General features: G+C 49.7%; 1 protein-coding gene across 1 annotated transcript in view; it reads right to left on the reverse strand.

Moving 5' to 3' along the window:
- AGPAT2 (1-acylglycerol-3-phosphate O-acyltransferase 2) overlaps positions 1 to 13,068 on the reverse strand; it is a 30,719-nt gene extending 17,651 nt beyond the window's left edge. Inside the window, exon 1 of the mRNA XM_075324340.1 lies at positions 11,926 to 13,068. Within this exon, the coding sequence (XP_075180455.1) occupies positions 11,926 to 12,113 (188 nt within the window). The 5' untranslated portion in view covers positions 12,114 to 13,068. The remainder of the gene's footprint in view (positions 1 to 11,925) is intronic.
- Positions 13,069 to 26,775: the final 13,707 nt, after the last annotated feature.

Here is a 26,775-nt window from a genome sequence, read left to right on the forward strand (position 1 = left end):
CACTTCTGACACGGCACACTGCACACTGGTGAATTCTCAGCGCGTTTCATGTCATTCTCAGATCCCTGAAGAACTGGGCGCTGAGCTCTTACAGAATTGCAGAAAGCCCGGAACGTTAATTGCCTTCCAAATAATTTCCTTCACGCTGTGTAAATTTGCAGACACTCGGCAGAAGAATGTTTGCCCAATTACTTTCAGTAAATGACCATTAAATATTTCATCTTTTTCTCTTCTCGAGCTGTGAAGTGATTTCTGGAGATGAGGATGTGAGAAAGTTGTATTTTTCCGGCACTTTGTCATTTGACAGGACATTTTCTGTTACCTCTTCAGATTATTGTAGGAAAATCTCTCACTCGTAAAGGAGAATATTGCCAGGTGGTGTGGATGGTGAACACCGGTGATCATTAGCCGGACGTGACCCCAACCTCTGTGGATCCTCGTATAATCACCCACACGGTTGATGACTTTATACTAGATTTTTCCTAAGCTTTGCCCTCCTTTTCTTGAGACAAAAAAAGCAGCTGTGGGATTTTCTCACGTGCTGCACCAGCAATCCTGTATAGAAAGCTATTGTGGCCCTTTCCACACCTGTCCTGACCAGATAGCGGGTTGGCTGGTGACCTATGACGACCTCACCAACCTGCTGAACGCCCAGCGATGACACGCCAGCGCCCTGCTCCACAGACCCTGCCTCTACTCCAGCACATGGCTAATTTGCACGCAAATTAGCCATGTGTTGTGAACACATTTGGACTGGGTACCGGTTTGGGGCTCCCTCTTGTGGCCAGTGCTGGTAATAGAGTTGGTCTGCTTAACAGAAGCCAGACAGCTGATGATGATTGGAAATCAGGCTGCTCAGATTGGGCCTATATAACTGAGTAGTGTTCTCTTGGTCTGGGCCGGTGATCAATGTTGTCTCTTGTGGAGCTGTGGACATTCTGGAGCCTGCCCTATCTTCTGTTTCTACCTTCTATTCCGTGCTGGGAATGTCTGTGTACCTTGCGCCATATTCTGCAATGTAGTCTTGTTTTGTCATGCTTGGTATTAATTTCAGTCCTTCTTCTATATTAGTGTTTTGCTTGGATCCCAGTAACACCAAAGTACTGATATAGTGGGGGAGAGGCCGTGTGGTCTCCGCTTTTTTCATATCAGGTGTGTTGGTTTTTTTAAGGTATTGCGCGGCTGCAAACAGTGCTCTTTTCTGTCCTTTTCTATATAGATAGTTTGAGCCTCATCTTTGCTGAATCTGTTTTATACCTGTGTACTGTGTTTCATCTTGTCTCCCCGGCTTTACATGTTTGTTGGCTATCTATATCTTTGGGGGACTGCTCCGAGGCAGATTAGCTTTCCTTGTTTTTCTCTTTTTAGGAATAATTAGCTCTCCGCCTGTGTCGAGGCGACTAGGTCATCGTAGGCACGTCCCACGGCTACTTCTAGTTGTGTTGTCAGTTAGAGGTCTGCAGTCTGCTGAGTTTCCAACCACTCTGGTGATTCTCTTGGTTTCCTAGTTTTTGCCCCTTTTTGATCCTCCTCAGTCACTGAATCATAACAGCCATGTATAGTAGCCAAAGCAACACTGCCGTGCCCCTCTGCTGCGGCTTTGACTGGGGCCCGGTGAAGAAGGCCACGGTAAAGCTAAATAATTGCCGCGGACCCAGCCGAGCTCCCCCTCTTCACCGGCAACATACACCAGTTATGGTTGTAATGCACTTTATGGGATTTGCCAGCACATTTTTGGGGAGGACATATAATCGGCTGCCGCAGAGATTAGCGCGGGTGTGGTGTGTAGCTCAAGCCTTTGCGTGAATACGCAGAATGTATGCCGAGAAGGTTTAGACATAAAGTCCAATTCACTGACATCCATGAGAGAAAAAATTGAGGATAATCTGCGAAACCTTTCATGACCCGGTACCGACGCTCGGGGATGGGTCTAGTCCTTATCAGTTAATCACGGCAGACGACGCACATCAGGATTTACTTTTTGCAGCTGGATCATTGCTCCGGAAAGGCGATGCCGAATACACAGCAACTGGCCGACAACCGCAGATAAGTGGATTGTGTGTTCACTGGTCAGAAACGTAATATAAAGCCACCGGGCCTGATAAGAAGCCGGCCAAGGAAGCGGCTCCGGCAGAAGATGGACTTAAAGGGGCTTCCAGAACCATGCATCAGAAGTCTCAGTGAGGATAACCCCCATCATCCTGGTGTCTCATCTCGTCCAGCTCCATCAAATCCTATGAGATGTATAAATTCCATATAAAGGCTGCAGAGCGTACAGAGAAGTTGTGAAGTCAGCACACGGCGTGCGGCCACGTGACCAGCTCCACTAATTATAAAGTGGCATAGACGAGCGGAGATCATTAATACTCTGCTGCTTATCTCCCGACTATTCCTGGAGCGCAGCCTTGACTTTAGACCTTTGTAACTACGCCTCGTTCCTCTCCTCACCTTCAGGTGGAGTTTAATCTATGGACGCCCACAGCCATGCGGTAAATATTCAAGAGGCCCAGGAGGCTATTAGGATGCAGAGCCATGATGAGAGCGGAGGAAAGGGGGAGTAGTGGTTAATATGAGAAGACGTGGCTGAGGAGAGCCGCTATAAGGCAAGAAGCTGCGTGATTGTATCTGTGCACCTGTAGAAAGAAATGATGGAATTTGTGTCCAGGCCCCCCACCCCCTAAAGAGCAGAGACCACCATCCGAGTCTACGCTCTACAGAACCATGTCCACCCCCTGCAGAGTGGACATCACCATCCGAGTGTACGCTCTACAGAACCGTGTCCATCCCATGCAGAGCAGAGACCACCATCCGAGTCTACGCTCTACAGAACCATGTCCACCCCCTGCAGAGCAGAGACCACCAGCCGAGTCTACACTCTACAGAACAGTGTCCACCACCTGCAGAGCGGACATCACTATCCGAGTCTATGCTCTACAGAACCGTGTCCACCCCCTGCAGAGCGGACATTACTATCCGAGTCTACGCTCTACAGAACCGTGTCCACCCCCTGCAGAGCAGAGACCACCATCCGAGTCTACGCTCTACAGAACCGTGTCCATCCCCTGTAGAGCAGAGACCACCATCCGAGTCTATGCTCTTCAGAACCGTGTCCACCCCCTGCAGAGCGGACATCACTATCCGAGTCTACGCTCTACAGAACCGCATCCACCCCTCACAGAGCGGACATCACCATCCGAGTCTACGCTCTACAGAACCGCCCCCACAGAGCAGAGACCACTATCCGAGTCTACGCTCTACAGAACCGTGTCCACCCCCTGCAGAGCAGAGACCACTATCCGAGTCTACGCTCTACAGAACCGTGTCCACCCCCTGCAGAGCAGAGACCACCATCCGAGTCTACGCTCTACAGAACCGTGTCCACCCCCTGCAGAGCGGACATCATCATCCGAGTCTATGCGCTACAGAACTGTGTCCACCCCTTGCAGAGCAGACATCACCATCCGAGTCTACGCTCTGCAGGACCGTGTCCAGCCCCCCACCCCTTGCAGAGCAGAGACCACCATCCCAGAGGCAGATGAGTGGTGCGCTCCTGAATATTGAAGATTCAAGAATGCCTTTAAGGAGGGGTTCACTAAAATAACCAAAGCTCATGGCTGTAATACAGGACTTAGTTCTAGGGGTCCCACTATAATGAATGTAACTTAAAGGGCCTCTGTCAGCACAGAATGACTGGTCTAACCAAGCCCAGGTGCTCGTGCATCATGGCGGCCAGTCATTTATATGCTCCTCCCCACCTGCTTGTTCTTCTACTATCTCCGCCCTTCTGTGCTCTATGAAGGCACGGCTATCAACCACAGAAGGGGGTGAAGATGGAGGCAATATAAGTAGGCGGGAAGGTGCATGGAGATGACTGGTCGCCATGATGGCTGAGCGCCTGGGCTTGGTTAGTACAGTCGGTCTGTGCTGACAGAAGCAATTTAATGTAAGACTTATATGGAATCTAAGGGACAAGGAATATTCCGGTACAGAAAGATGACAGTGCCACACTACGGCAGCACAAGGGGGCAGCACATGGCAGCAGCAGCACATGAGGGCAGGACATGAGGGCAGCACACGGCAGGAGAACGCGAGGGCAGCACACGGCAGGAGAACGCGAGGGCAGCACACGGCAGGAGAACGCGAGGGCAGCACACGGCAGGAGAACGCGAGGGCAGCACACGGCAGGAGAACGCGAGGGCAGCACACGGCAGGAGAACGCGAGGGCAGCACACGGCAGGAGAACGCGAGGGCAGCACACGGCAGGAGAACGCGAGGGCAGCACACGGCAGGAGAACGCGAGGGCAGCACACGGCAGGAGAACGCGAGGGCAGCACACGGCAGGAGAACGCGAGGGCAGCACACGGCAGGAGAACGCGAGGGCAGCACACGGCAGGAGAACGCGAGGGCAGCACACGGCAGGAGAACGCGAGGGCAGCACATGGCAGGAGAACGCGAGGGCAGCACACGATGGCAGGAGAACACGAGGGCAGCACACGGTGGCAGGAGAACACGAGGGCAGCACACGGTGGCAGGAGAACACGAGGGCAGCACACGGTGGCAGCAGAACACGAGGGCTGCACATAGCGGTGGCAGCACACGGCGGCAGCACCATGCTGAGAGACTACCCACACACAGGGTTTTCATGTGTATGAGCCGCTTGAGTTATGAGGAGACGCCCAGAGAGGAAAATATTGTGATTTCTAGAAGAGGAGTACAATGACCCAAATTATTAAACGACTCATCTTCCGCCAGACTCGCTGGGATGGAAAGTATCACACAATATGGGCAGAGGCAGTTATTCATCCCCCACACGTGTGAGAAGTGAACATTCAACTGCACTTTTGTTACAATGTGTCAGTGTATGGATTAGCAGTTATCAGCTATCCCCCCCAATACTGACAATGGATACGGGGCCACCGCTCTAATTCAGAGCTCCGCCCTCAGGACTAGTGGATCTCAACAGTCAGACACTTAGTGAGACCGTGCAGTCAGGAATATCCCAGTAAATGTGAGTACAGGAGAGGAGACATTTGCTCCGCACTTGGCTCACAGAGGACAGTCTGCACTGACACAATGTAACGTACCCTCAGCGGTGTGAGCAGGGCCTGGTCCACAGTCTTAAGAGGTGAACTGGATTTTTTTGTATTCACTGAAAACAGTAAGAAAAGGAGATCAAAAGCATAAAAGAGACCTGCAGCCGTTCTCCACATCACCGGGCAGAGGCCTCGGAGAGAAGCCGTCACTTCCACGTCCTCTTAGCCCCTTATGGATGCAGCAGATTTTGGAAGTGGCACGTGTGACTTTACGTGGAAAACCTCTGTAACGCATTCACTTATGCAAGCGATTCCAATGTATCCAGGTAACACGCGAGTTATGGAAACCGTAGCGCAGTCCGTATCTGGGTAACATGCGAGTTATGGAAACCGTAGGACAGCCCGTATCCGGGTAACATGCGAGTTATGGAAACCGTAGGACAGCCCTATCCGGGTAACACGCGAGTTATGGAAACCGTAGGACAGCCCGTATCCGGGTAACATGCGAGTTATGGAAACCGTAGGACAGCCCGTATCCGGGTAACACGCGAGTTATGGAAACCGTAGCGCAGTCCGTATCTGGGCAACAGGCGAGTTATGGAATCCGTAGCGCAGTCCGTATCCGGGTAACAGGAGATTTATGGAAACCATAGCACAGCCCATATCCGGGTAACACGCGAATTATGGAAACCGTAGCGCAGTCCATATCTGGGTAACATGCGAGTTATGGAAACCGTAGGACAGCCCGTATCCGGGTAACACGCGAGTTATGGAAACCGTAGGACAGCCCATATCCGGGTAACACGCGAGTTATGGAAACCGTAGCGCAGTCCGTATCTGGGCAACAGGCGAGTTATGGAATCCGTAGCGCAGTCCGTATCCGGGTAACAGGAGATTTATGGAAACCATAGCACAGCCCGTATCCGGGTAACAGGCAAATTATGGAAACCGTAGCACAGCCCGTATCCGGGTAACAGGCAAATTATGGAAACCGTAGCACAGCCTGTATCCGGGTAACAGGCAAATTATGGAAACCGTAGCACAGCCCGTATCCGGGTAACAGGCAAATTATGGAAACCGTAGCACAGCCCGTATCCGGGTAACAGGCAAATTATGGAAACCGTAGCACAGCCCGTATCCGGGTAACAGGCAAATTATGGAAACCGTAACACAGCCTGTATCCGGGTAAAAGGAGATTTATGGAAACTGTAGCACAGCACAATCAGGTGTTTCCAGAGTCTCGCCCTTCTGTAGGCGGCAAACAGACAGATATTCACATGTCTGCCGTTAACGACCGTGATGGGAATATCCCGCTCATTGGTGATTTACACAGCATTGCTGAGATGGAATAATAATAATAATAATATCTTGTAATTTTTCCATAGCTTTGCCATCTCAGTGCCCAGTATGTCACGTTCACCTTGTGCCACCAGAAACCCCCCACAATAAATTCTGCCATATCGGGCACAGTGCAGACTCTTATAATGATCCCTACCGCCTTTTAGGTTTTGTAACATACCGTAGTCAACAAATCCCTTAAAGTGACAGTCCATGTGTAATAATGGCCTTATTAGTTATCAGCCGCAGTCCCAGAAAAAGTTATGTGACTGAAACCCTCTGGCAGCAGGTTGTCCTGATGAAGGCCAAAAGGGAGACGCTATCAGCCATAGCAAGAGAAGTTGGTTGTTCTAAGTCTGTGATTTCGAGAATATTGCATCTCTACAACATTAACCCCTTCAGCCCCCGGGCACTTTCCGTTTTTGCGGTTTTGTTTTTTGCTCCCCTTCTTCCGAGAGGCGTAACTTTTTTATTTTTCCATCAATCTTGCCATATGAAGGCTTGTTTTTTGCAGGACGAGTTGTACTTTTAAATGAAACCATAAATTTTACCATACAGTGTACTGGAAAACGGCAACAAAATTCCAAGTGCGGAAAAATTGCAAAAAAAGTGTGATCGTACAATAGTTTTTGGGATATTTTATTCACTGTGTTCACTATATGGTAAAACTGAGATATCTATGTGATGCCTCAGGTCAGTGCGAGTTTGTAGACACCAAACATGTATAGGTTTACTTGTATCTAAGGGGTTAAAAAAAATTCACAAGCTTGTCCAAAAACGTGGCGCACGTTTTGCACCATTTTGCAAAACCCGTAGCGTTCTCATTTTTCAGGATCTGATGCTCAGTGATGCCTTATTTTTTGCGTCTCGACCTGACGTTTTTAACGGTACCATTTTTGCGCAGATGCTACGTTTTGATCGCCTGTTATTGCATTTTGCGCAAAATTTGCGGCAACCAAAAAACGTAATTTTGGCGTTTGGAATTTTTTTGCCGCTACGCCGTTTACTGATCAGATTAATTGATTTTATATTTTGATAGATCGGGCATTTCTGAACGCGGCGATACCAAATATGTGTGTATTTTGTATTTTTTTAACCCTTTAATTTTCAATGGGGTGAAAGGGGGGTGATTTGAACTTTTAGGTTTTTTTTATTTTTTTAAATTTTTTAACACTTTTTTTTTATTTTACCAGTCCCCCTAGCGGGCTATAGCGATCAGCAATCCGATCGCTCTGAACTATCTGCAGATCTCAGCTACACAGCTGAGATCTGCAGATTTGCTGCTTTACTTTCAATGCCGGCTGTATTCCGGCATTGAGAGGAAGTGAGTCATGTTAGCTGCAGGCGTCATCACATGACCCTGTGCTACCATGGCAACCACCGAAAGTCACGTGATCATGTCACGTGACTTCTGGTGGGGGCGGGGTAAGTGACTGTCATGGCGGCGCCCATATACATATCGCTGCCAGATTTTGGCAGCGAAATGTAAGGGGTTAATGGCCGCGGGTGGAAGAGATTCCACCCGCGGCTAGCAGGCACATGTCAGCTGTTGATAACAGCTGATATGTGCGCGGATCGCGGCCGCCTGCCGGCGGCAGGGGGCGGGGCTTACCGGCACACGATCCATGACGTACCCAGTACGTCATGGGTCGTTAAGGGGTTAAAAACTCTTTCAAGTCCCCCAAGAAGGTTGGTCGCCCTTGAAAGACAAATGCAAGAGAGGACAGGATAATGGGGAGAATCTCCATGGGTAATCATTTCCACACTGCAGCTGGAATTGCTTCCAGTTCAGCACTGAACAGGGTAAGGGTCTGTCTTGTCATACAGGGTCACGACGTGTAAGAGCATTTGGACTGAAAGCCAACTTTGCAGTGACCAAACCTCATTAGCAGAAAGAATCACCATGCTAGACTCACCTTTGGTGAGGAGCATGTTGTGTGGACAGAGGAGAAGTGTCCACAGCTCATTTTACTGATGAAGGCAAATTTAATGTATCTGGGTCTGATGGGAAACATTATGTTCATAGACAAACTGGGGAAAGACTGAACCCAAAGTGTGTTAAGAAGTCAGTGAAAGGCGGTGGACGAAGGGTCATGGTTTGGGGAATGTTTTGCAGCAGGAGTTGGACCTCTCATACAGCTACATGGCAGAGTAAATGCAAGTGTGGATCATAACCTTCTTCACAACACGCGGCTCCTTACTTGTGTTCATCACTCAATCAGCAAGCAATTTCCATGCAGAACAATGCCCCCTGTCACACAGCAAAACGGGGAAAGCCAATCCTGGAAACAATGAAATGGCCACAGCCCAGAGTCATGATCTAAACCCAATAGAAACCTCTGGAAAATCCTTGGTGACAAAGCTATGGCCAAGAAACACACAACAGTCAAAGAACTGTGGAAGACACTGAAACAAGAGTGGGCCAAAATCCCCCTAGAGCAGTGTGAGACTAGTGATGTCCTGTGGAAGAGACTGGAAGAAGAGTGGGGCCAAAATCCCCCCAGAGCAGTGTGAGAGACTAGTGATGTCCTGTGGAAGAGACTGGAAGAAGAGTGGGCCAAAATCCCCCCAGAGCAGTGTGAGAGACTAGTGATGTCCTGTGGAAGAGACTGGAAGAAGAGTGGGGCCAAAATCCCACCAGAGCGGTGTGAGAGACTAGTGATGTCCTGTGGAAGAGACTAGAAGAAGAGTGGGGCCAAAATACCCCCAGAGCAGTGTGAGACTAGTGATGTCCTGTGGAAGAGACTGGAAGAAGAGTGGACCAAAATCTCCCCAGAGCAGTGTGAGAGACCAGTGTTGTCCTGTGGAAGAGACTGGAAGAAGAGTGGGGCCAAAATCCCACCAGAGCAGTGTGAGAGACTAGTGATGTCCTGTGGAAGAGACTGGAAGAAGAGTGGGCCAAAATCCCACCAGAGCGGTGTGAGAGACTAGTGATGTCCTGTGGAAGAGACTGGAAGAAGAGTGGGGCCAAAATCTCCCCAGAGCAGTGTGAGAGACTAGTGATGTCCTGTGGAAGAGACTGGAAGAAGAGTGGGGCCAAAATCTCCCCAGAGCAGTGTGAGAGACTAGTGATGTCCTGTGGAAGAGACTGGAAGAAGAGTGGGGACAAAATCCCCCCAGAGCAGTGTGAGACTAGTGATGTCCTGTGGCCGCAGATGTGCTGAAGTCATTCACAGCGACGGCCGGTAAATGTCCTACTGATTGTGACTGTTGTCACCCGCAGAACATTTTATATATATAAATATTATATATATATATATATATATATATATATATATATATATATATATATATATATATATATATATATATATATATATATATATATATACATACAGTGCTGGCCAAAAGTATTAGCACCCCTGCAATTCCATCAGATAATACTCAGTTTCTTCCTGAAAATGATTGCAATCACAAATTCTTTGCTATTATTGTCTTCAATGAAAAAAAATAAAAAAAAAATGTTATAAAGCCAAATTGGATATAATTCCACACCAAACATAAAAAAGGGGGTGGACAAATGTATTGGCACTGTTTGACAAATGATGTGATGCTTCTCTAATTTGTGTAATTAACAGCGCCTGTAACTTACCTGTGGCACCTAACAGGTGTTGGCAATAACTAAATCACACTTGCAGCCAGGTGACATGGATTAAAGTTGACTCAACCTCTGTCCTGTGTCCTTGTGTGTACCACATTGAGCATGGAGAAAAGAAAGAAGACCAAAGAACTGTCTGAGGACTTGAGAATCCAAATTGTGAAGAAGCATGAGCAATCTCAAGGCTACAAGTCCATCTCCAAAGACCTGAAAGTTCCTGGGTCTACGGTGCGCAGTGTCATCAAGAAGTGTAAAGCCCATGGCACTGTGGCTAACCTCCCTAGATGTGGAAGGAAAAGAAAAATTGACGAGAGATTTCAGCGCAAGATTGAGCGGATGGTGGATAAAGAACCTCGACTAACATCCAAACAAGTTCAAGCTGCCCTGCAGTCCGAGGGTACAACAGTGTCAACCCGTACTATCCGTCGGCGTCTGAATGAAAAGAGACTGTATGGTAGGATACCCAGGAAGACCCCACTTCTTACCCCGAGACATAAAAAAGCCAGGCTGGAGTTTGCCAAAGCTTACCTGAGAAAGCCTAAAACGTTTTGGAAGAATGTTCTCTGGTCAGATGAGACAACATAGAGTTTACAGGTAAAAAAAGAGGCATTCAAAGAAAAGAACACGGTCCCTACAGTCAAACATGGCGGAGGTTCCCTGATGTTTTGGGGTTGCTTTGCTGCCTTTGGCACTGGACTGCTTGACCGTGTACATGGCATTATGAAGTCTGAAGACTACCAACAAATTTTGCAGCATAATGTAGGGCCCAGTGTGAGAAAGCCGGGTCTCCCTCAGAGGTCATGGGTCTTCCAGCAGGACAATGACCCAAAACACACTCCAAAAAGCACTAGAAAATGGTTTGATAGAAAGCACTGGAGACTACTAAAGTGGCCAGCAATGAGTCCAGACCTGAACCCCATAGAACACCTGTGGAGAGATCTCAGAATGGCAGTTTGGAGAAGGCGCCCTTCATATCTCAGGGACCTGGAGCAGTTTGCTAAAAAAGAATGGTCTAAAATTCCAGCAGAGCATTGTAAGAAACTCATTGATGGTTACCGGAAGCGGTTGTTTGCTGATATTTTGGCTAAAGGTTGTGCAACCAAGTATTAGGTTAAGGGTGCCAATACTTTTGTCTGGCCCATTTTTGGAGTTTTGTGTGAAATGATCAATGATTTGATTTTTGTTTCATTCTCTTTTGTGTTTTTTCATTGCAAGCAAAATAAATTAAGATAATAATACCAAAGAAAATGTGATTGCAATCATTTTCAGGAAGAAACTGAGTATTATCTGACAGAATTGCAGGGGTGCCAATACTTTTGGCCAGTATTATATATATATATATAATGTATTAGTCTTTCTTATTTTGTATATTGAAATTTTGCATATTGCAATACATAGGTGAAAGTACCGACATAGCCGCCGTGAGGGTCTTCGACAGACCCTCACCTATCATGGCAGCCCATCAGAAAACCTATATCATGGGTTCCCAGAATCGATGAGAGCTTTCATACACGTCGCTCCTGAGCTTGATCCATACATCCGCACCTCGAGAAGGGGTACAATGGTTATTTGCAGCCTTCAGTGATCAGCTGTGCACAGCTTGTGGGGGTCCGATCGATGGTGCCCTCGCTGATGCCAAGAATGAGGTTCTGAAATGCCCCTTCATAATGATGGCCTCCATCCATTTATTGCCTAGAGAACTCCATCCTGGGGGAACATATCAGAACCCTGCTCTCGAGAACAGTGGAGGTCCCAGTGTTTGGACCACCTACCGGTCCACAATTTACCACCAAAATTTTCTGACCTTTTTAACTACAGGATTAAACCCCCTAGTGACCCCATTGTCATGGTGAGCCGGCGGTGTCACCTGTGCACGATCATCTCCTGCGTTACCTCTATAACACTCCACCCTACATTTTTTTCAAATGAGCAAAAAAATGACTTCTACCGGCTCACCTCATATTGTCCACCGTCCGGCCTCCATTTTTCAGCAGGCAGACGGGCACTGCCAGCGCAGACAGGGTGAGACAGAAGACGCAATAGGAGAAGATTTTCACGTGGAATTTAAAGGTGCTGCTGATTTGCATCAGAAGAAAGGGGGCGAGGAGGACCATTGTGTACAAAAACACCCACCACAGGTCCATCCTGGGACCTGGACCCACAGGACAAGGGGGAGTACGGGGTCAGAATAGGAGCTGCCAGGATAAAGGGAGCAGGCAAGGAAGGCTTATGGCAAAGCCTGGCCACAGACAGTTACAAGTTGTGATTAGGGGCAGTTGGGAGGAGAGATGGAAATCTCTAGGCAGGTGGGGCAGGTATGCAGGGGAAAGGTGTGCAGGGGCGGGAGCTACCAAACAACAGCAGCAGCAGCAGGGGCGGGAGGCAGAAAACAACAGCAGCAGTAGGACCAGGAGGCACCACAAACAGCAACAGGGGCAGGAGGCACCACCAACAGTAGGACCAGGAGGCACCAACAGCAGGAGGCACCAACAGTAGGACCAGGAGGCACCAACAGTAGGACCAGGAGGCACCAACAGCAGGGGCAGGAGGCACCAACAGCAGGGGCAGGAGGCACCAACAGCAGGGGCAGGAGGCACCAACAACAGAGACAGGAGGCACCACAAACAGCAACAGGGGCAGGAGGCACCAGCAACAGGGGCAGGAGGCACCACCAACAGTAGGACCAGGAGGCACCAACAGCAGTGGCAGGAGGTACCACAAACAGAAGCAGGGGCAGGAGGCACCACAAACAGCAGCAGGGACTGGCAGCAGACTCGGGGCCACTGGTGTCAGCACAGAAAATAGAGGAGAGTATAAAGTCTGCAGGAGAGTAACCCTCAGCGTGGAGCACCGGGGGGAGGCTGGCCAGGTGGAGGCTGGGGCAGGTGGAGGCTGGGCAGGCAGCAGCAGGTCCTCTCCACCCAGGGAAGCTCTGGCACCTGTCAGATGAACGTCAGGGTGGGCTTCCGTCGCAAAGGGGGCACAGCTCTCATCTCCAGTGACCCTGGGACTGGAAAAACATAAAACACATGAAAGTAAAAGTTGTGCCGCTGAGATCAGGAAGAATCATGAGGAGGAGGAGGAGAGAGGCCGGAGGCTGGGAGGAGCAGTCTAATGAGAGGGAGGCTGCAAACTGTCACACAGGGAGCGTCAGAGAGGAGAGTCAAGAGCAGTGTGACAGGACTGAGGTCATATCACCAGTCATATGATTCATAGAGGACAGAGGCTAATGAGAGAGGGTCTCACGAGAGGTGGGAGCAGTCTAATGAGAGGGTGCAATGAGATTAGAGAGAGGACACAGTCTCAGGACAGGGTGCAATAAGATTAGAGAGGCAGCAGTCTAATGAGAGAGTGCAATAAGATTAGAGAGCCAGCAGTCTCAGGAGAGGGTGCAATAAGATTATAGAGCCAGCAGTCTCAGGAGAGGGTGCAATAAGATTAGAGAGCCAGCAGTCTCAGGAGAGGGTGCAATAAGATTAGAGAGGCAGCAGTCTCAGGAGAGGGTGCAATAGGATTAGAGAGGCAGCAGTCTCAGGAGAGGGTGCAATAAGATTAGAGAGCCAGCAGTCTAATGAGAGAGTGCAATGAGATTAGAGAGCCAGCAGTCTCAGGAGAGGGTGCAATAAGATTAGAGAGGCAGCAGTCTCAGGAGAGGGTGCAATAAGATTAGAGAGGCAGCAGTCTCAGGAGAGGGTGCAATAAGATTAGAGAGCCAGCAGTCTAATGAGAGAGTGCAATGAGATTAGAAAGCCAGCAGTCTCAGGAGAGGGTGCAATAAGATTAGAGAGCTAGCAGTCTCAGGAGAGGGTGCAATAAGATTAGAGAGCCAGCAGTCTCAGGAGAGGGTGCAATAAGATTAGAGAGCCAGCAGTCTCAGGAGAGGGTGCAATAAGATTAGAGAGAGGACACAGTCTCAAGAGAGGGTGCAATAAGATTAGAGAGGCAGCAGTCTAATGAGAGAGTGCAATAAGATTAGAGAGCCAGCAGTCTCAGGAGAGGGTGCAATAAGATTAGAGAGGACACAGTCTCAAGAGAGGGTGCAATAAGATTAGAGAGGCAGCAGTCTCAGGAGCGGGTGCAATAAGATTAGAGAGGACACAGTCTCAAGAGAGGGTGCAATAAGATTAGAGAGGCAGCAGTCTCAGGAGAGGGTGCAATAAGATTAGAGAGCCAGCAGTCTCAGGAGAGGGTGCAATAAGATTAGAGAGGACACAGTCTCAAGAGAGGGTGCAATAAGATTAGAGAGGCAGCAGTCTCAGGAGAGGGTGCAATAAGATTAGAGAGAGAGGACACAGTCTCAAGAGAGGGTGCAATAAGATTAGAGAGCCAGCAGTATCAGGAGAGGGTGCAATAAGATTAGAGAGAGGACACACTCAGGAGAGGGTGCAATGAGATTAGAGAGCCAGCAGTATCAGGAGAGGCAGAGAGCTGTCGAATGAGAGGTTGCAGTCTCAAAAGTGACGACCTTCTTGTGTGTTTTGTATTACTATGCTTATTTGCTGTTTCCCCTTATTATATCAGTGTCTATGCACCATGTGTATCTTGTGTTGCAGCTGTCACGTGTCTTCCCACCTGTTGGTTGCAGCAGTCTCTTCTCCTTTCTACCTTCCTCCTTCCCCTCCTTTTCCTCTAGTTACATTTTTCTTCCTTTCCCTCCTCAGTGTTTTACTCTAGAGCTTCTATTATAATTGTACAATAATTTTGCTTTCCTTTTCCAAATAAAACCAATTATATTATTGATAGACGTGAAGCCGGGAGCAGAGGAGAGTGCAGGAGATGGGAGCAGTGTAATGAGTGTCCAGTATATATACTGTAATTAGAGAGCATGCCGTCTCAGGGATGAGAGGTCTGGCACTGGACGCTGTCACCCTGAGGACACTGTCACCCTGAGGACACTGTCACCATGAGTTTACAGTCACCCTGAGGACACTGTCACCCTGAGGACACTGTCACCCTGAGGACACTGCCACCCTGAGGGCACTGTCACCCTGAGGGCACTGTCACCCTGAGGACACTGCCACCCTGAGGACACTGCCACCCTGAGGACACTGTCACCCTGAGGACACTGTCACCCTGAGGACACTGCCACCCTGAGGGCACTGTCACCCTGAGGACACTGCCACACTGAGGGCACTGTCACCATGAGGTCACTGTCACCATGAGGTCACTGTCACCCTCAGGGCACTGCCACCCTGAGGACACTGTCAACCTGAGTGCACTGCCACCCTGAGGACACTGCCACCCTGAGGACACTGTCAACCTGAGTGCACTGCCACCCTGAGGGCACTCACCATGAGTTTACTGTCACCCTGAGGGCACTGTCACCCTGAGTACACTGTCACCCTGAGGACACTGCCACCCTGAGGACACTGCCACCCTGAGGACACTGCCACCCTGAGGACACTGTCACCCTGAGGACACTGCCACCCTGAGGACACTGCCACCCTGAGGACACTGTCACCCTGAGGGCACTCACCATGAGTTTACTGTCACCCTGAGGACACTGCCACCCTGAGGACACTGCCACCCTGAGGACACTGTCACCCTGAGGGCACTGTCACCCTGAGGGCACTGCTACCCTGAGTTCACTGTCACCCTGAGTTCACTGTCACCCTGAGGACGCTGCCACCCTGAGGACGCTGCCACCCTGAGGACAACGTCTCCTCCGCTGCACCAATGCTCCAGATCATAGGCAGGGGGTGAATTTTCTGCCGCTGGTTTCAGCACTATTCTGTGCCCACAGTCACTGGTTTCGGCACTATTCTCTGCCCACAGTCACTGGTTTTGGCACTATTCTCTGCCCACAGTCACTGGTTTCAGCACTATTCTCTGCCCACAGTCACTGGTTTCAGCACTATTCTCTGCCCACAGTCACTGGTTTCAGCGCTATTCTCTGCCCACAGTCACTGGTTTTGGCACTATTCTCTGCCCACAGTCACTGGTTTCAGCGCTATTCTCTGCCCACAGTCACTGGTTTTGGCGCTATTCTCTGCCCACAGTCACTGGTTTTGGCGCTATTCTCTGCCCACAGTCACTGGTTTTGGCACTATTCTCTGCCCACAGTCACTGGTTTTGGCACTATTCTCTGCCCACAGTCACTGGTTTCGGCTCTATTCTGTGCCCACAGTCACTGGTTTCAGCACTATTCTCTGCCCACAGTCACTGGTTTCAGCACTATTCTCTGCCCACAGTCACTGGTTTCAGCACTATTCTCTGCCCACAGTCACTGGTTTCAGCGCTATTCTCTGCCCACAGTCACTGGTTTTGGCGCTATTCTCTGCCCACAGTCACTGGTTTTGGCGCTATTCTCTGCCCACAGTCACTGGTTTTGGCACTATTCTCTGCCCACAGTCACTGGTTTTGGCACTATTCTCTGCCCACAGTCACTGGTTTCGGCTCTATTCTGTGCCCACAGTCACTGGTTTCAGCACTATTCTCTGCCCACAGTCACTGGTTTTGGCACTATTCTCTGCCCACAGTCACTGGTTTCAACACTATTCTCTGCCCACAGTCACTGGTTTCAGCACTATTCTCTGCCCACAGTCACTGGTTTCAGCACTATTCTCTGCCCACAGTCACTGGTTTTGGCACTATTCTCTGCCCACAGTCACTGGTTTTGGCACTATTCTCTGCCCACAGTCACTGGTTTTGGCACTATTCTCTGCCCACAGTCACTGGTTTTGGCGCTATTCTCTGCCCACAGTCACTGGTTTTGGCACTATTCTCTGCCCACAGTCACTGGTTTTGGCGCTATTCTCTGCCCACAGTCACTGGTTTCAACACTATTCTCTGCCCACAGTCACTGGTTTTGGCACTATTCTCTGCCCACAGTCACTGGTTTCAGCACTATTCTCTGCCCACAGTCACTGGTTTCAGCACTATTCTCTGCCCACAGTCACTGGTTTTGGCACTATTCTCTGCCCACAGTCACTGGTTTTGGCGCTATTCTCTGCCCACAGTCACTGGTTTCGGCACTATTCTCTGCCCACAGTCACTGGTTTCGGCTCTATTCTCTGCCCATAGTCAATGGTTTTGGCACTATTCTCTGCCCACAGCCACTGGTTTTGGCACTATTCTCTGCCCACAGTCACTGGTTTTGGCGCTATTCTCTGCCCACAGTCACTGGTTTCAGCACTATTCTCTGCCCACAGTCACTGGTTTCAGCACTATTCTCTGCCCACAGTCACTGGTTTTGGCGCTATTCTCTGCCCACAGTCACTGGTTTCAGCACTATTCTCTGCCCACAGTCACTGGTTTCAGCACTATTCTCTGCCCACAGTCACTGGTTTCAGCACTATTCTCTGCCCACAGTCACTGGTTTTGGCGCTATTCTCTGCCCACAGTCACTGGTTTCGGCACTATTCTCTGCCCACAGTCACTGGTTTCGGCTCTATTCTCTGCCCATAGTCAATGGTTTTGGCACTATTCTCTGCCCACAGTCACTGGTTTTGGCACTATTCTCTGCCCACAGTCACTGGTTTTGGCACTATTCTCTGCCCACAGTCACTGGTTTTGGCACTATTCTCTGCCCACAGTCACTGGTTTTGGCACTATTCTCTGCCCACAGTCACTGGTTTTGGCACTATTCTCTGCCCACAGTCACTGGTTTTGGCACTATTCTCTGCCCACAGTCACTGGTTTTGGCACTATTCTCTGCCCACAGTCACTGGTTTTGGCGCTATTCTCTGCCCACAGTCACTGGTTTTGGCACTATTCTCTGCCCACAGTCACTGGTTTTGGCACTATTCTCTGCCCACAGTCACTGGTTTCAGCACTATTCTCTGCCCACAGTCACTGGTTTCAGCACTATTCTCTGCCCACAGTCACTGGTTTTGGCTCTATTCTCTGCCCACAGTCACTGGTTTTGGCACTATTCTCTGCCCACAGTCACTGGTTTTGGCACTATTCTCTGCCCACAGTCACTGGTTTCGGCTCTATTCTCTGCCCACAGTCACTGGTTTTGGCTCTATTCTCTGCCCACAGTCACTGGTTTCAGCACTATTCTCTGCCCACAGTCACTGGTTTCAGCGCTATTCTCTGCCCACAGTCACTGGTTTCAGCACTATTCTCTGCCCACAGTCACTGGTTTCAGCACTATTCTCTGCCCACAGTCACTGGTTTCAGCACTATTCTCTGCCCACAGTCACTGGTTTCAGCGCTATTCTCTGCCCACAGTCACTGGTTTTGGCACTATTCTCTGCCCACAGTCACTGGTTTTGGCTCTATTCTCTGCCTACAGTCACTGGTTTCAGCACTATTCTCTGCCCACAGTCACTGGTTTCAGCACTATTCTCTGCCCACAGTCACTGGTTTCAGCACTATTCTCTGCCCACAGTCACTGGTTTCAGCACTATTCTCTGCCCACAGTCACTGGTTTTGGCACTATTCTCTGCCCACAGTCACTGGTTTCGGCACTATTCTCTGCCCACAGTCACTGGTTTCAGCACTATTCTCTGCCCACAGTCACTGGTTTCAGCGCTATTCTCTGCCCACAGCCACTGGTTTCAGCGCTATTCTCTGCCCACAGCCACTGGTTTCAGCGCTATTCTCTGCCCACAGCCACTGGTTTCAGCGCTATTCTCTGCCCACAGTCACTGGTTTTGGCACTATTCTCTGCCCACAGTCACTGGTTTTGGCACTATTCTCTGCCCACAGTCACTGGTTTTGGCACTATTCTCTGCCCACAGTCACTGGTTTCAGCACTATTCTCTGCCCACAGTCACTGGTTTTGGCACTATTCTCTGCCCACAGTCACTGGTTTTGGCACTATTCTGTGCCCACAGTCACTGGTTTCAGCACTATTCTCTGCCCACAGTCACTGGTTTCGGCACTATTCTCTGCCCACAGTCACTGGTTTTGGCACTATTCCCTGCCCACAGTCACTGGTTTCAGCACTATTCTCTGCCCACAGTCACTGGTTTCAGCACTATTCTCTGCCCACAGTCACTGGTTTCAGCACTATTCTCTGCCCACAGTCACTGGTTTCAGCACTATTCTCTGCCCACAGTCACTGGTTTCGGTGCTATTCCCTGCCCATAGTCACTGGTTTTGGCACTATTCTCTGCCCACAGTCACTGGTTTCAGCACTATTCTCTGCCCACAGTCACTGGTTTCAGCGCTATTCTCTGCCCACAGTCACTGGTTTTGGCACTATTCTCTGCCCACAGTCACTGGTTTCGGCTCTATTCTCTGCACACAGTCACTGGTTTCAGCACTATTCTCTGCCCACAGTCACTGGTTTTGGCTCTATTCTCTGCCCACAGTCACTGGTTTTGGCTCTATTCTCTGCACACAGTCACTGGTTTCAGCACTATTCTCTGCCCACAGTCACTGGTTTTGGCACTATTCTCTGCCCACAGTCACTGGTTTCGGCTCTATTCTCTGCACACAGTCACTGGTTTCAGCACTATTCTCTGCCCACAGTCACTGGTTTTGGCACTATTCTCTGCCCACAGTCACTGGTTTTGGCTCTATTCTCTGCCCACAGTCACTGGTTTTGGCACTATGCCCACAGTCACTGGTTTTGGCTCTATTCTCTGCCCATAGTCAATGGTTTTGGCACTATTCTCTGCCCACAGTCACTGGTTTCAGCACTATTCTCTGCCCACAGTCACTGGATTCGGCGCTATTCCCTGCCCATAGTCAATGGTTTTGGCACTATTCTCTGCCCACAGTCACTGGTTTTGGCACTATTCTCTGCCCACAGTCACTGGTTTTGGCACTATTCTCTGCCCACAGTCACTGGTTTCAGCACTATTCTCTGCCCACAGTCACTGGTTTCAGCACTATTCTCTGCCCACAGTCACTGGTTTCAGCACTATTCTCTGCCCACAGTCACTGGTTTCAGCACTATTCTCTGCCCACAGTCACTGGTTTTAGCACTATTCTCTGCCCACAGCCACTGGTTTCAGCGCTATTCTCTGCCCACAGTCACTGGTTTCAGCACTATTCTCTGCCCACAGTCACTGGTTTTGGCACTATTCTCTGCCCACAGTCACTGGTTTCAGCGCTATTCTCTGCCCACAGCCACTGGATTCGGCGCTATTCCCTGCCCATAGTCAATGGTTTTGGCACTATTCTCTGCCCACAGTCACTGGTTTTGGCACTATTCTCTGCCCACAGTCACTGGTTTTGGCACTATTCTCTGCCCACAGTCACTGGTTTTGGCACTATTCTCTGCCCACAGTCACTGGTTTTGGCACTATTCTCTGCCCACAGTCACTGGTTTTGGCACTATTCTCTGCCCACAGTCACTGGTTTTGGCACTATTCTCTGCCCACAGTCACTGGTTTTGGCACTATTCTCTGCCCACAGTCACTGGTTTTGGCACTATTCTCTGCCCACAGTCACTGGTTTTGGCACTATTCTCTGCCCACAGTCACTGGTTTCAGCACTATTCTCTGCCCACAGTCACTGGTTTCAGCACTATTCTCTGCCCACAGTCACTGGTTTCGGCACTATTCTCTGCCCACAGTCACTGGTTTTGGCACTATTCCCTGCCCACAGTCACTGGTTTCAGCACTATTCTCTGCCCACAGTCACTGGTTTCAGCACTATTCTCTGCCCACAGTCACTGGTTTCAGCACTATTCTCTGCCCACAGTCACTGGTTTCGGTGCTATTCCCTGCCCATAGTCACTGGTTTTGGCACTATTCTCTGCCCACAGTCACTGGTTTCAGCACTATTCTCTGCCCACAGTCACTGGTTTCAGCGCTATTCTCTGCCCACAGTCACTGGTTTTGGCACTATTCTCTGCCCACAGTCACTGGTTTTGGCACTATTCTCTGCCCACAGTCACTGGTTTCAGCACTATTCTCTGCCCACAGTCACTGGTTTTGGCTCTATTCTCTGCCCACAGTCACTGGTTTTGGCACTATTCTCTGCCCACAGTCACTGGTTTTGGCACTATTCTCTGCCCACAGTCACTGGTTTCGGCTCTATTCTCTGCCCACAGTCACTGGTTTTGGCTCTATTCTCTGCCCACAGTCACTGGTTTCAGCACTATTCTCTGCCCACAGTCACTGGTTTCAGCGCTATTCTCTGCCCACAGTCACTGGTTTTGGCACTATTCTCTGCCCACAGTCACTGGTTTTGGCACTATTCTCTGCCCACAGTCACTGGTTTCAGCACTATTCTCTGCCCACAGTCACTGGATTCGGCGCTATTCTCTGCCCACAGTCACTGGTTTTGGCTCTATTCTCTGCCCACAGTCACTGGTTTTGGCACTATTCTCTGCCCACAGTCACTGGTTTTGGCACTATTCTCTGCCCACAGTCACTGGTTTCGGCTCTATTCTCTGCCCACAGTCACTGGTTTTGGCACTATGCCCACAGTCACTGGTTTTGGCTCTATTCTCTGCCCACAGTCACTGGTTTCAGCACTATTCTCTGCCCACAGTCACTGGATTCGGCGCTATTCCCTGCCCATAGTCAATAGTTTTGGCACTATTCTCTGCCCACAGTCACTGGTTTTGGCACTATTCTCTGCCCACAGTCACTGGTTTTGGCACTATTCTCTGCCCACAGTCACTGGTTTTGGCACTATTCTCTGCCCATAGTCAATGGTTTTGGCACTATTCTCTGCCCACAGTCACTGGTTTTGGCACTATTCTCTGCCCACAGTCACTGGTTTTGGCACTATTCTCTGCCCACAGTCACTGGTTTTGGCTCTATTCTCTGCCCACAGTCTCTGGATTCGGCGCTATTCTCTGCCCACAGTCACTGGTTTTGGCACTATTCTCTGCCCACAGTCACTGGTTTTGGCACTATGCCCACAGTCACTGGTTTTGGCACTATTCTCTGCCCATAGTCACTGGTTTCGGCTCTATTCTCTGCCCACAGTCACTGGTTTCAGCACTATTCTCTGCCCACAGTCACTGGATTCGGCGCTATTCTCTGCCCACAGTCACTGGTTTTGGCTCTATTCTCTGCCCACAGTCACTGGTTTCAGCGCTATTCTCTGCCCATAGTCACTGGTTTTGGCTCTATTCTCTGCCCACAGTCACTGGTTTCAGCGCTATTCTCTGCCCACAGTCACTGGATTCGGCGCTATTCTCTGCCCACAGTCACTGGTTTTGGCACTATTCTCTGCCCACAGTCACTGGTTTCGGCACTATTCTCTGCCCACAGTCACTGGATTCGGCGCTATTCTCTGCCCACAGTCACTGGTTTTGGCACTATTCTCTGCCCACAGTCACTGGTTTTGGCACTATGCCCACAGTCACTGGTTTTGGCACTATTCTCTGCCCATAGTCACTGGTTTTGGCTCTATTCTCTGCCCACAGTCACTGGTTTCAGCACTATTCTCTGCCCACAGTCACTGGTTTCAGCACTATTCTCTGCCCACAGTCACTGGATTCGGCGCTATTCTCTGCCCACAGTCACTGGTTTTGGCACTATTCTCTGCCCACAGTCACTGGTTTTGGCACTATTCTCTGCCCACAGTCACTGGTTTTGGCACTATTCCCTGCCCATAGTCAATGGTTTTGGCACTATTCTCTACCCACAGTCACTGGTTTTGGCACTATTCTCTGCCCACAGTCACTGGTTTTGGCACTATTCTCTGCCCACAGTCACTGGTTTTAGCGCTATTCTCTGCCCACAGCCATTGGTTTCGTCACTATTTTCTGCCCACAGTCACTGGTTTCGGCGCTATTCTCTGCCCACAGTTACTGGATTCGGCACTATTCTCTGCCCACAGCCACTGATTTCGGCGCTATTCTCTGCCCCCACTCACTGGTTTCGGCACTATTCTCTGCCCACAGTCACTGGTTTCGGCACTATTCTCTGCCCACAGTCACTGGATTCGGCGCTATTCTCTGCCCACAGCCACTGGTTTCGTCACTATTCTCTGCCCACAGCCACTGGTTTCGTCACTATTCTCTGCCCACAGCCACTGGTTTCGGCACTATTCTGTGCCCACAGCCACTGGTTTCGGCACTATTCATTTGCCCGTGTTCTGGGCCACTGTGACAGGAATGTCGCTTCCTCTGGGGATTTTATTGCATATTTTTACATGACGTAGAAGGCTCTGTATCAGGATCTCTAGATGCTGCTTCATAGTGATGATTTTATATCATACGAGGGGATTTAGAACAATAACTCCTCCAGAAAATGTTCCCAAAACGTACGTCTGTCCCACCCTCCCCGGCGTATAGCTTCTTACATGACGATGTAATGGGACAGGGGCGGCCAGCATCTGGTCATTTTAGCTGTAGTGATTGTCTGCGGTGACATCATTATAGTGACGTCACTCACAGCCGTAATCATGTGACATCATAAGATATAATCACGTCAGCCATGGAGTTCGGAGACCTAGAAAGCACAAGAGGCGCCGAGGATGCCGGACACAGTAGTGAAGACTACCCGTGCCCGGCTGCCATAAAGGACCTGCCTGGATGTCGGTCTAAGGGCTCTCTTAGCTCAACTCTTCTGGCTACACTACCTGACCAAGGCAGAAGAGGAGGCAGTCACAGCTGCCACCAGATTCCTAAAGACGCTGGGGGTCAAAAACCTTCCACTGCACAATGCCTGCAGAGAGAATATGGTGGCAGCAGTTTGTCACATGCTAAACTGTGACAATCTCAGAGCCCGAACTCCAAGACGTCACCTTTACTGACCAAAAAACAGAACAAGGCTCTGTAGGAGGAAGAATGAAGACTGCTGACAACTTGCCTATAATGAAGCATGTCGGGGGCTCATTGATATCTACAGTGAATCACGTCGGGGGCTCGGTGATGTCTACAAGTGAAGCACAGCAGGGGTTTGGTGATTTCTATAGTGAAGCACGTCGGGGGCTCGGTGATGACTACAGTATAGATCAGCGGGGGCTCGGTGATGTCTACAGTGGAGCACGGCGGGGCACAGGGATGTCTACAGTGAAGCACAGCGGGGGCTCGGTGACGTCTACAGTGAAGCATGGCGAGGGCTCGGTGATGAGAACAGTGAAGCACGGTGGGGGCTTGGCAATTTCTACGGTGAAACACAGCAGGGATTCGGTGATGACTACAGTGAAGCACAGAGCGGGGGCTCAGTGATGTCTACAGTAAAGCATGGCGGGGGCTCAGTGATGTCTACAGTGAAGCACAATGGGGGCTCGGTGATGTCTAGAGTGAAGCACGGCGGAGGCTCGGTGATTTCTACAGTGAAGCACGGCGGGGACTCGGTGATGTCTACAGTGAAGCACGGCGGGGGCTCGGTGATGTCTACAGTGAAGCACGGCGGGGGCTTGGTGATGCCTACAGTGAAGCACATCGGGGGCTCGGTGATGTCTACAGTAAAGCCCGGCAGGGGCTCGGTGATGACTATAGTGAAGCACGGCGGGGGATCGGCGATTTCTACGGTGAAGCCCAGTGGGGGTTCGGTGATGTCTACAGTGAAGCACAGCGGGACACATTGATATCTACAGTGTAGCACAGCAAGGGCTCAGTGATGACTACAGTGGAGCATGGCGGGGGCTCGGTGACATCTACAGTAGAGCACGGCGGGGGCTCGGTGACGTCTACAGTGAAGCATGGTGGGGGCTCGGTAATGATTACAGTGAAGCACCGCGGGGGCTTGGCAATTTCTACGGTGAAGTACGGCAGGGGCTTGGTGATATCTACATTGAAGCACGACGGGGGCTCATTGATATCTACAGTGAAACAAGGTGGGGGCTCGGTGATGTGTACAGTGAAGCACGGCAGAGCTCATTGATATCTACAGTGAAGCACGGTTGGGGCTCAGTGATGTCTACAGTGGAGCACAGCGGGGGATCGGTGATATCTACAGTGGAGCACGGCGGGGGCTTGTGATGACTGCAGTGAATCATGGCGGGGGGCTCGGTGCTGACTGCAGTGGAGCACGGTGGGGGCTCAGTGATGACTGCAGTGAAGCATGGGGGGGGGGCTGATACTTAAGCATTGACTTTCCAACAAGATAACAATCTCAGCACCTTACAGTCCACAAAGGCTTCATTTTGGATGAAATTCTGGAAGATTCTGGAGCGCCCGTCAGCTACGGACTTAAACCGTAAAGATAATCTTTGGTGGAATGTGAAGAATATAGTGGCAGCTGCAAATTAAAAAAAAAAAAAACAAGTGACCTGGAGGCCATTGCCCAAAAAGACTGGACCAAGATTCCTCAGGTACACTGCCAGAAGCTGATGTCTGGTGATACATCATGTTTTCTGCAGGTTATAACAGCCAGAGGAGCCCAACTAAGTGCTAAAGACACTGGTCATGAAGGGGTGAATAATCATGAGACTGAAGAAGTCAGTTAAAATAACAATCTGTACTTCATTTGGCAAAACTACTAGTTTTATTTGTTGTACTTGGTTATTTACTTTGCAATAAACGAGTGACACAAGAACAAACAGCACAAAGTTTGTATCATCTACAGTATATATCAAGCAGAAAATCTGTGTGGAGCCATTGAGCACAAAAACACAGTTTTAACCCGAAATTTTGCACGGCTTGTCTCTAACACCAGACTAAAAATTCGGAGAACTAAAACTCGAAATCTCCCCCACCCTTCACAGGATTTGTCCCCCCAAAATTAGGCTCTATAGAAATAAAAGGAGAAAATGTCAACAACCAGTGCAGAAATAAGTGGGGCCTCATTTATGAGAACTGCCTCACAGTAAGATCGTTCAGGTTGTCTATAGCCACTGCAGAAGTAACTGAATTCTCATTTATGAAAACTGCCTCACAGTAAGATCGTTCTGGTTCCCTATAGCCACTGCAGAAGTAAGTGGGACCTCATTTATGAGAATAGCCTCACAGTAAGATCGTTCTGGTTGCCTATAACCACTGCAGAGGTGGGGTCTCATTTATGAGAATTACTTCACAGTAAGATTATTCTGGTTGTCTATAGCCACTGCAGAAGTAACTGGGGCCTCATTTATGAGAACTGCCTCCCAGTAAGATTGTTCTGGTTGTCTATAGCCACTGCAGAAATAAGTGGGGCCTCAATCACAAGCAGCGAAAACATGGGAACACCGGGAACATCATCTTCAGGAGAAACGGAGGAAACAGGCTGAATCACAGGCAGCGAAAACATGTGAACATCGGGAACATCATCTTCAAGAGAAACGGAGGAAATAGGCTGGATCACAGGCAGCGAAAACATGTGAACACTGGGAAGATCGTCTTCAAGAGAAACGGAGGAAATAGGCTGGATCACAGGCAGCGAAAAACATGTGAACACCGGGAACATCGTCTTAAGGCGAATCGGTGGAAACAGGCTGAATCACAGGCAGTGGAAGTATTTCAACATCGGGAACATCATCTTCAGGAGAAACGGATGAGTCAGGCTAAATCACAGGCAGCGAAAACATGTGAACACCGGGAACATCGTCTTCATGAGAAATAGATGAGACAGGCTGAATCAAAGGATGTGAAAACATATGAACAGCGGGAACATAGTCTTCAGGAGAAACGATGAGACAGGCTGAATCACAGGCCGTGGAAACATCTGAACACCGAGAATGTCGTCTTCAGGAGAAACGGATGAGACAGGCTGAATCAAAGGAAACATCTGAACATTGGGAACATCTTCTTCAGAAGAAACGGATGAGACAAGCTGAATCACAGGCAGTGGAAACATCTGAACACTGGGAACATAGTCTTCAGAAGAAACAGATAAGACAGGCTGAATCACAGGCAGCGGAAATATCTGAACACCGAGAATGTCGTCTTTAGGAGAAACGGATGAGACATCCTAAATCACAGGCAATGGAAACATCTGAACACCGGGAACATCGTCTTCAGGAGAAACAGATGAGACATCCTAAATCACAGGCATTAGAAACATCTGAACACCGGGAACG

The sequence above is a fragment of the Anomaloglossus baeobatrachus genome, chromosome 9 (assembly GCF_048569485.1).
Source record: "Anomaloglossus baeobatrachus isolate aAnoBae1 chromosome 9, aAnoBae1.hap1, whole genome shotgun sequence".
Lineage (NCBI taxonomy): Eukaryota > Metazoa > Chordata > Amphibia > Anura > Aromobatidae > Anomaloglossus > Anomaloglossus baeobatrachus.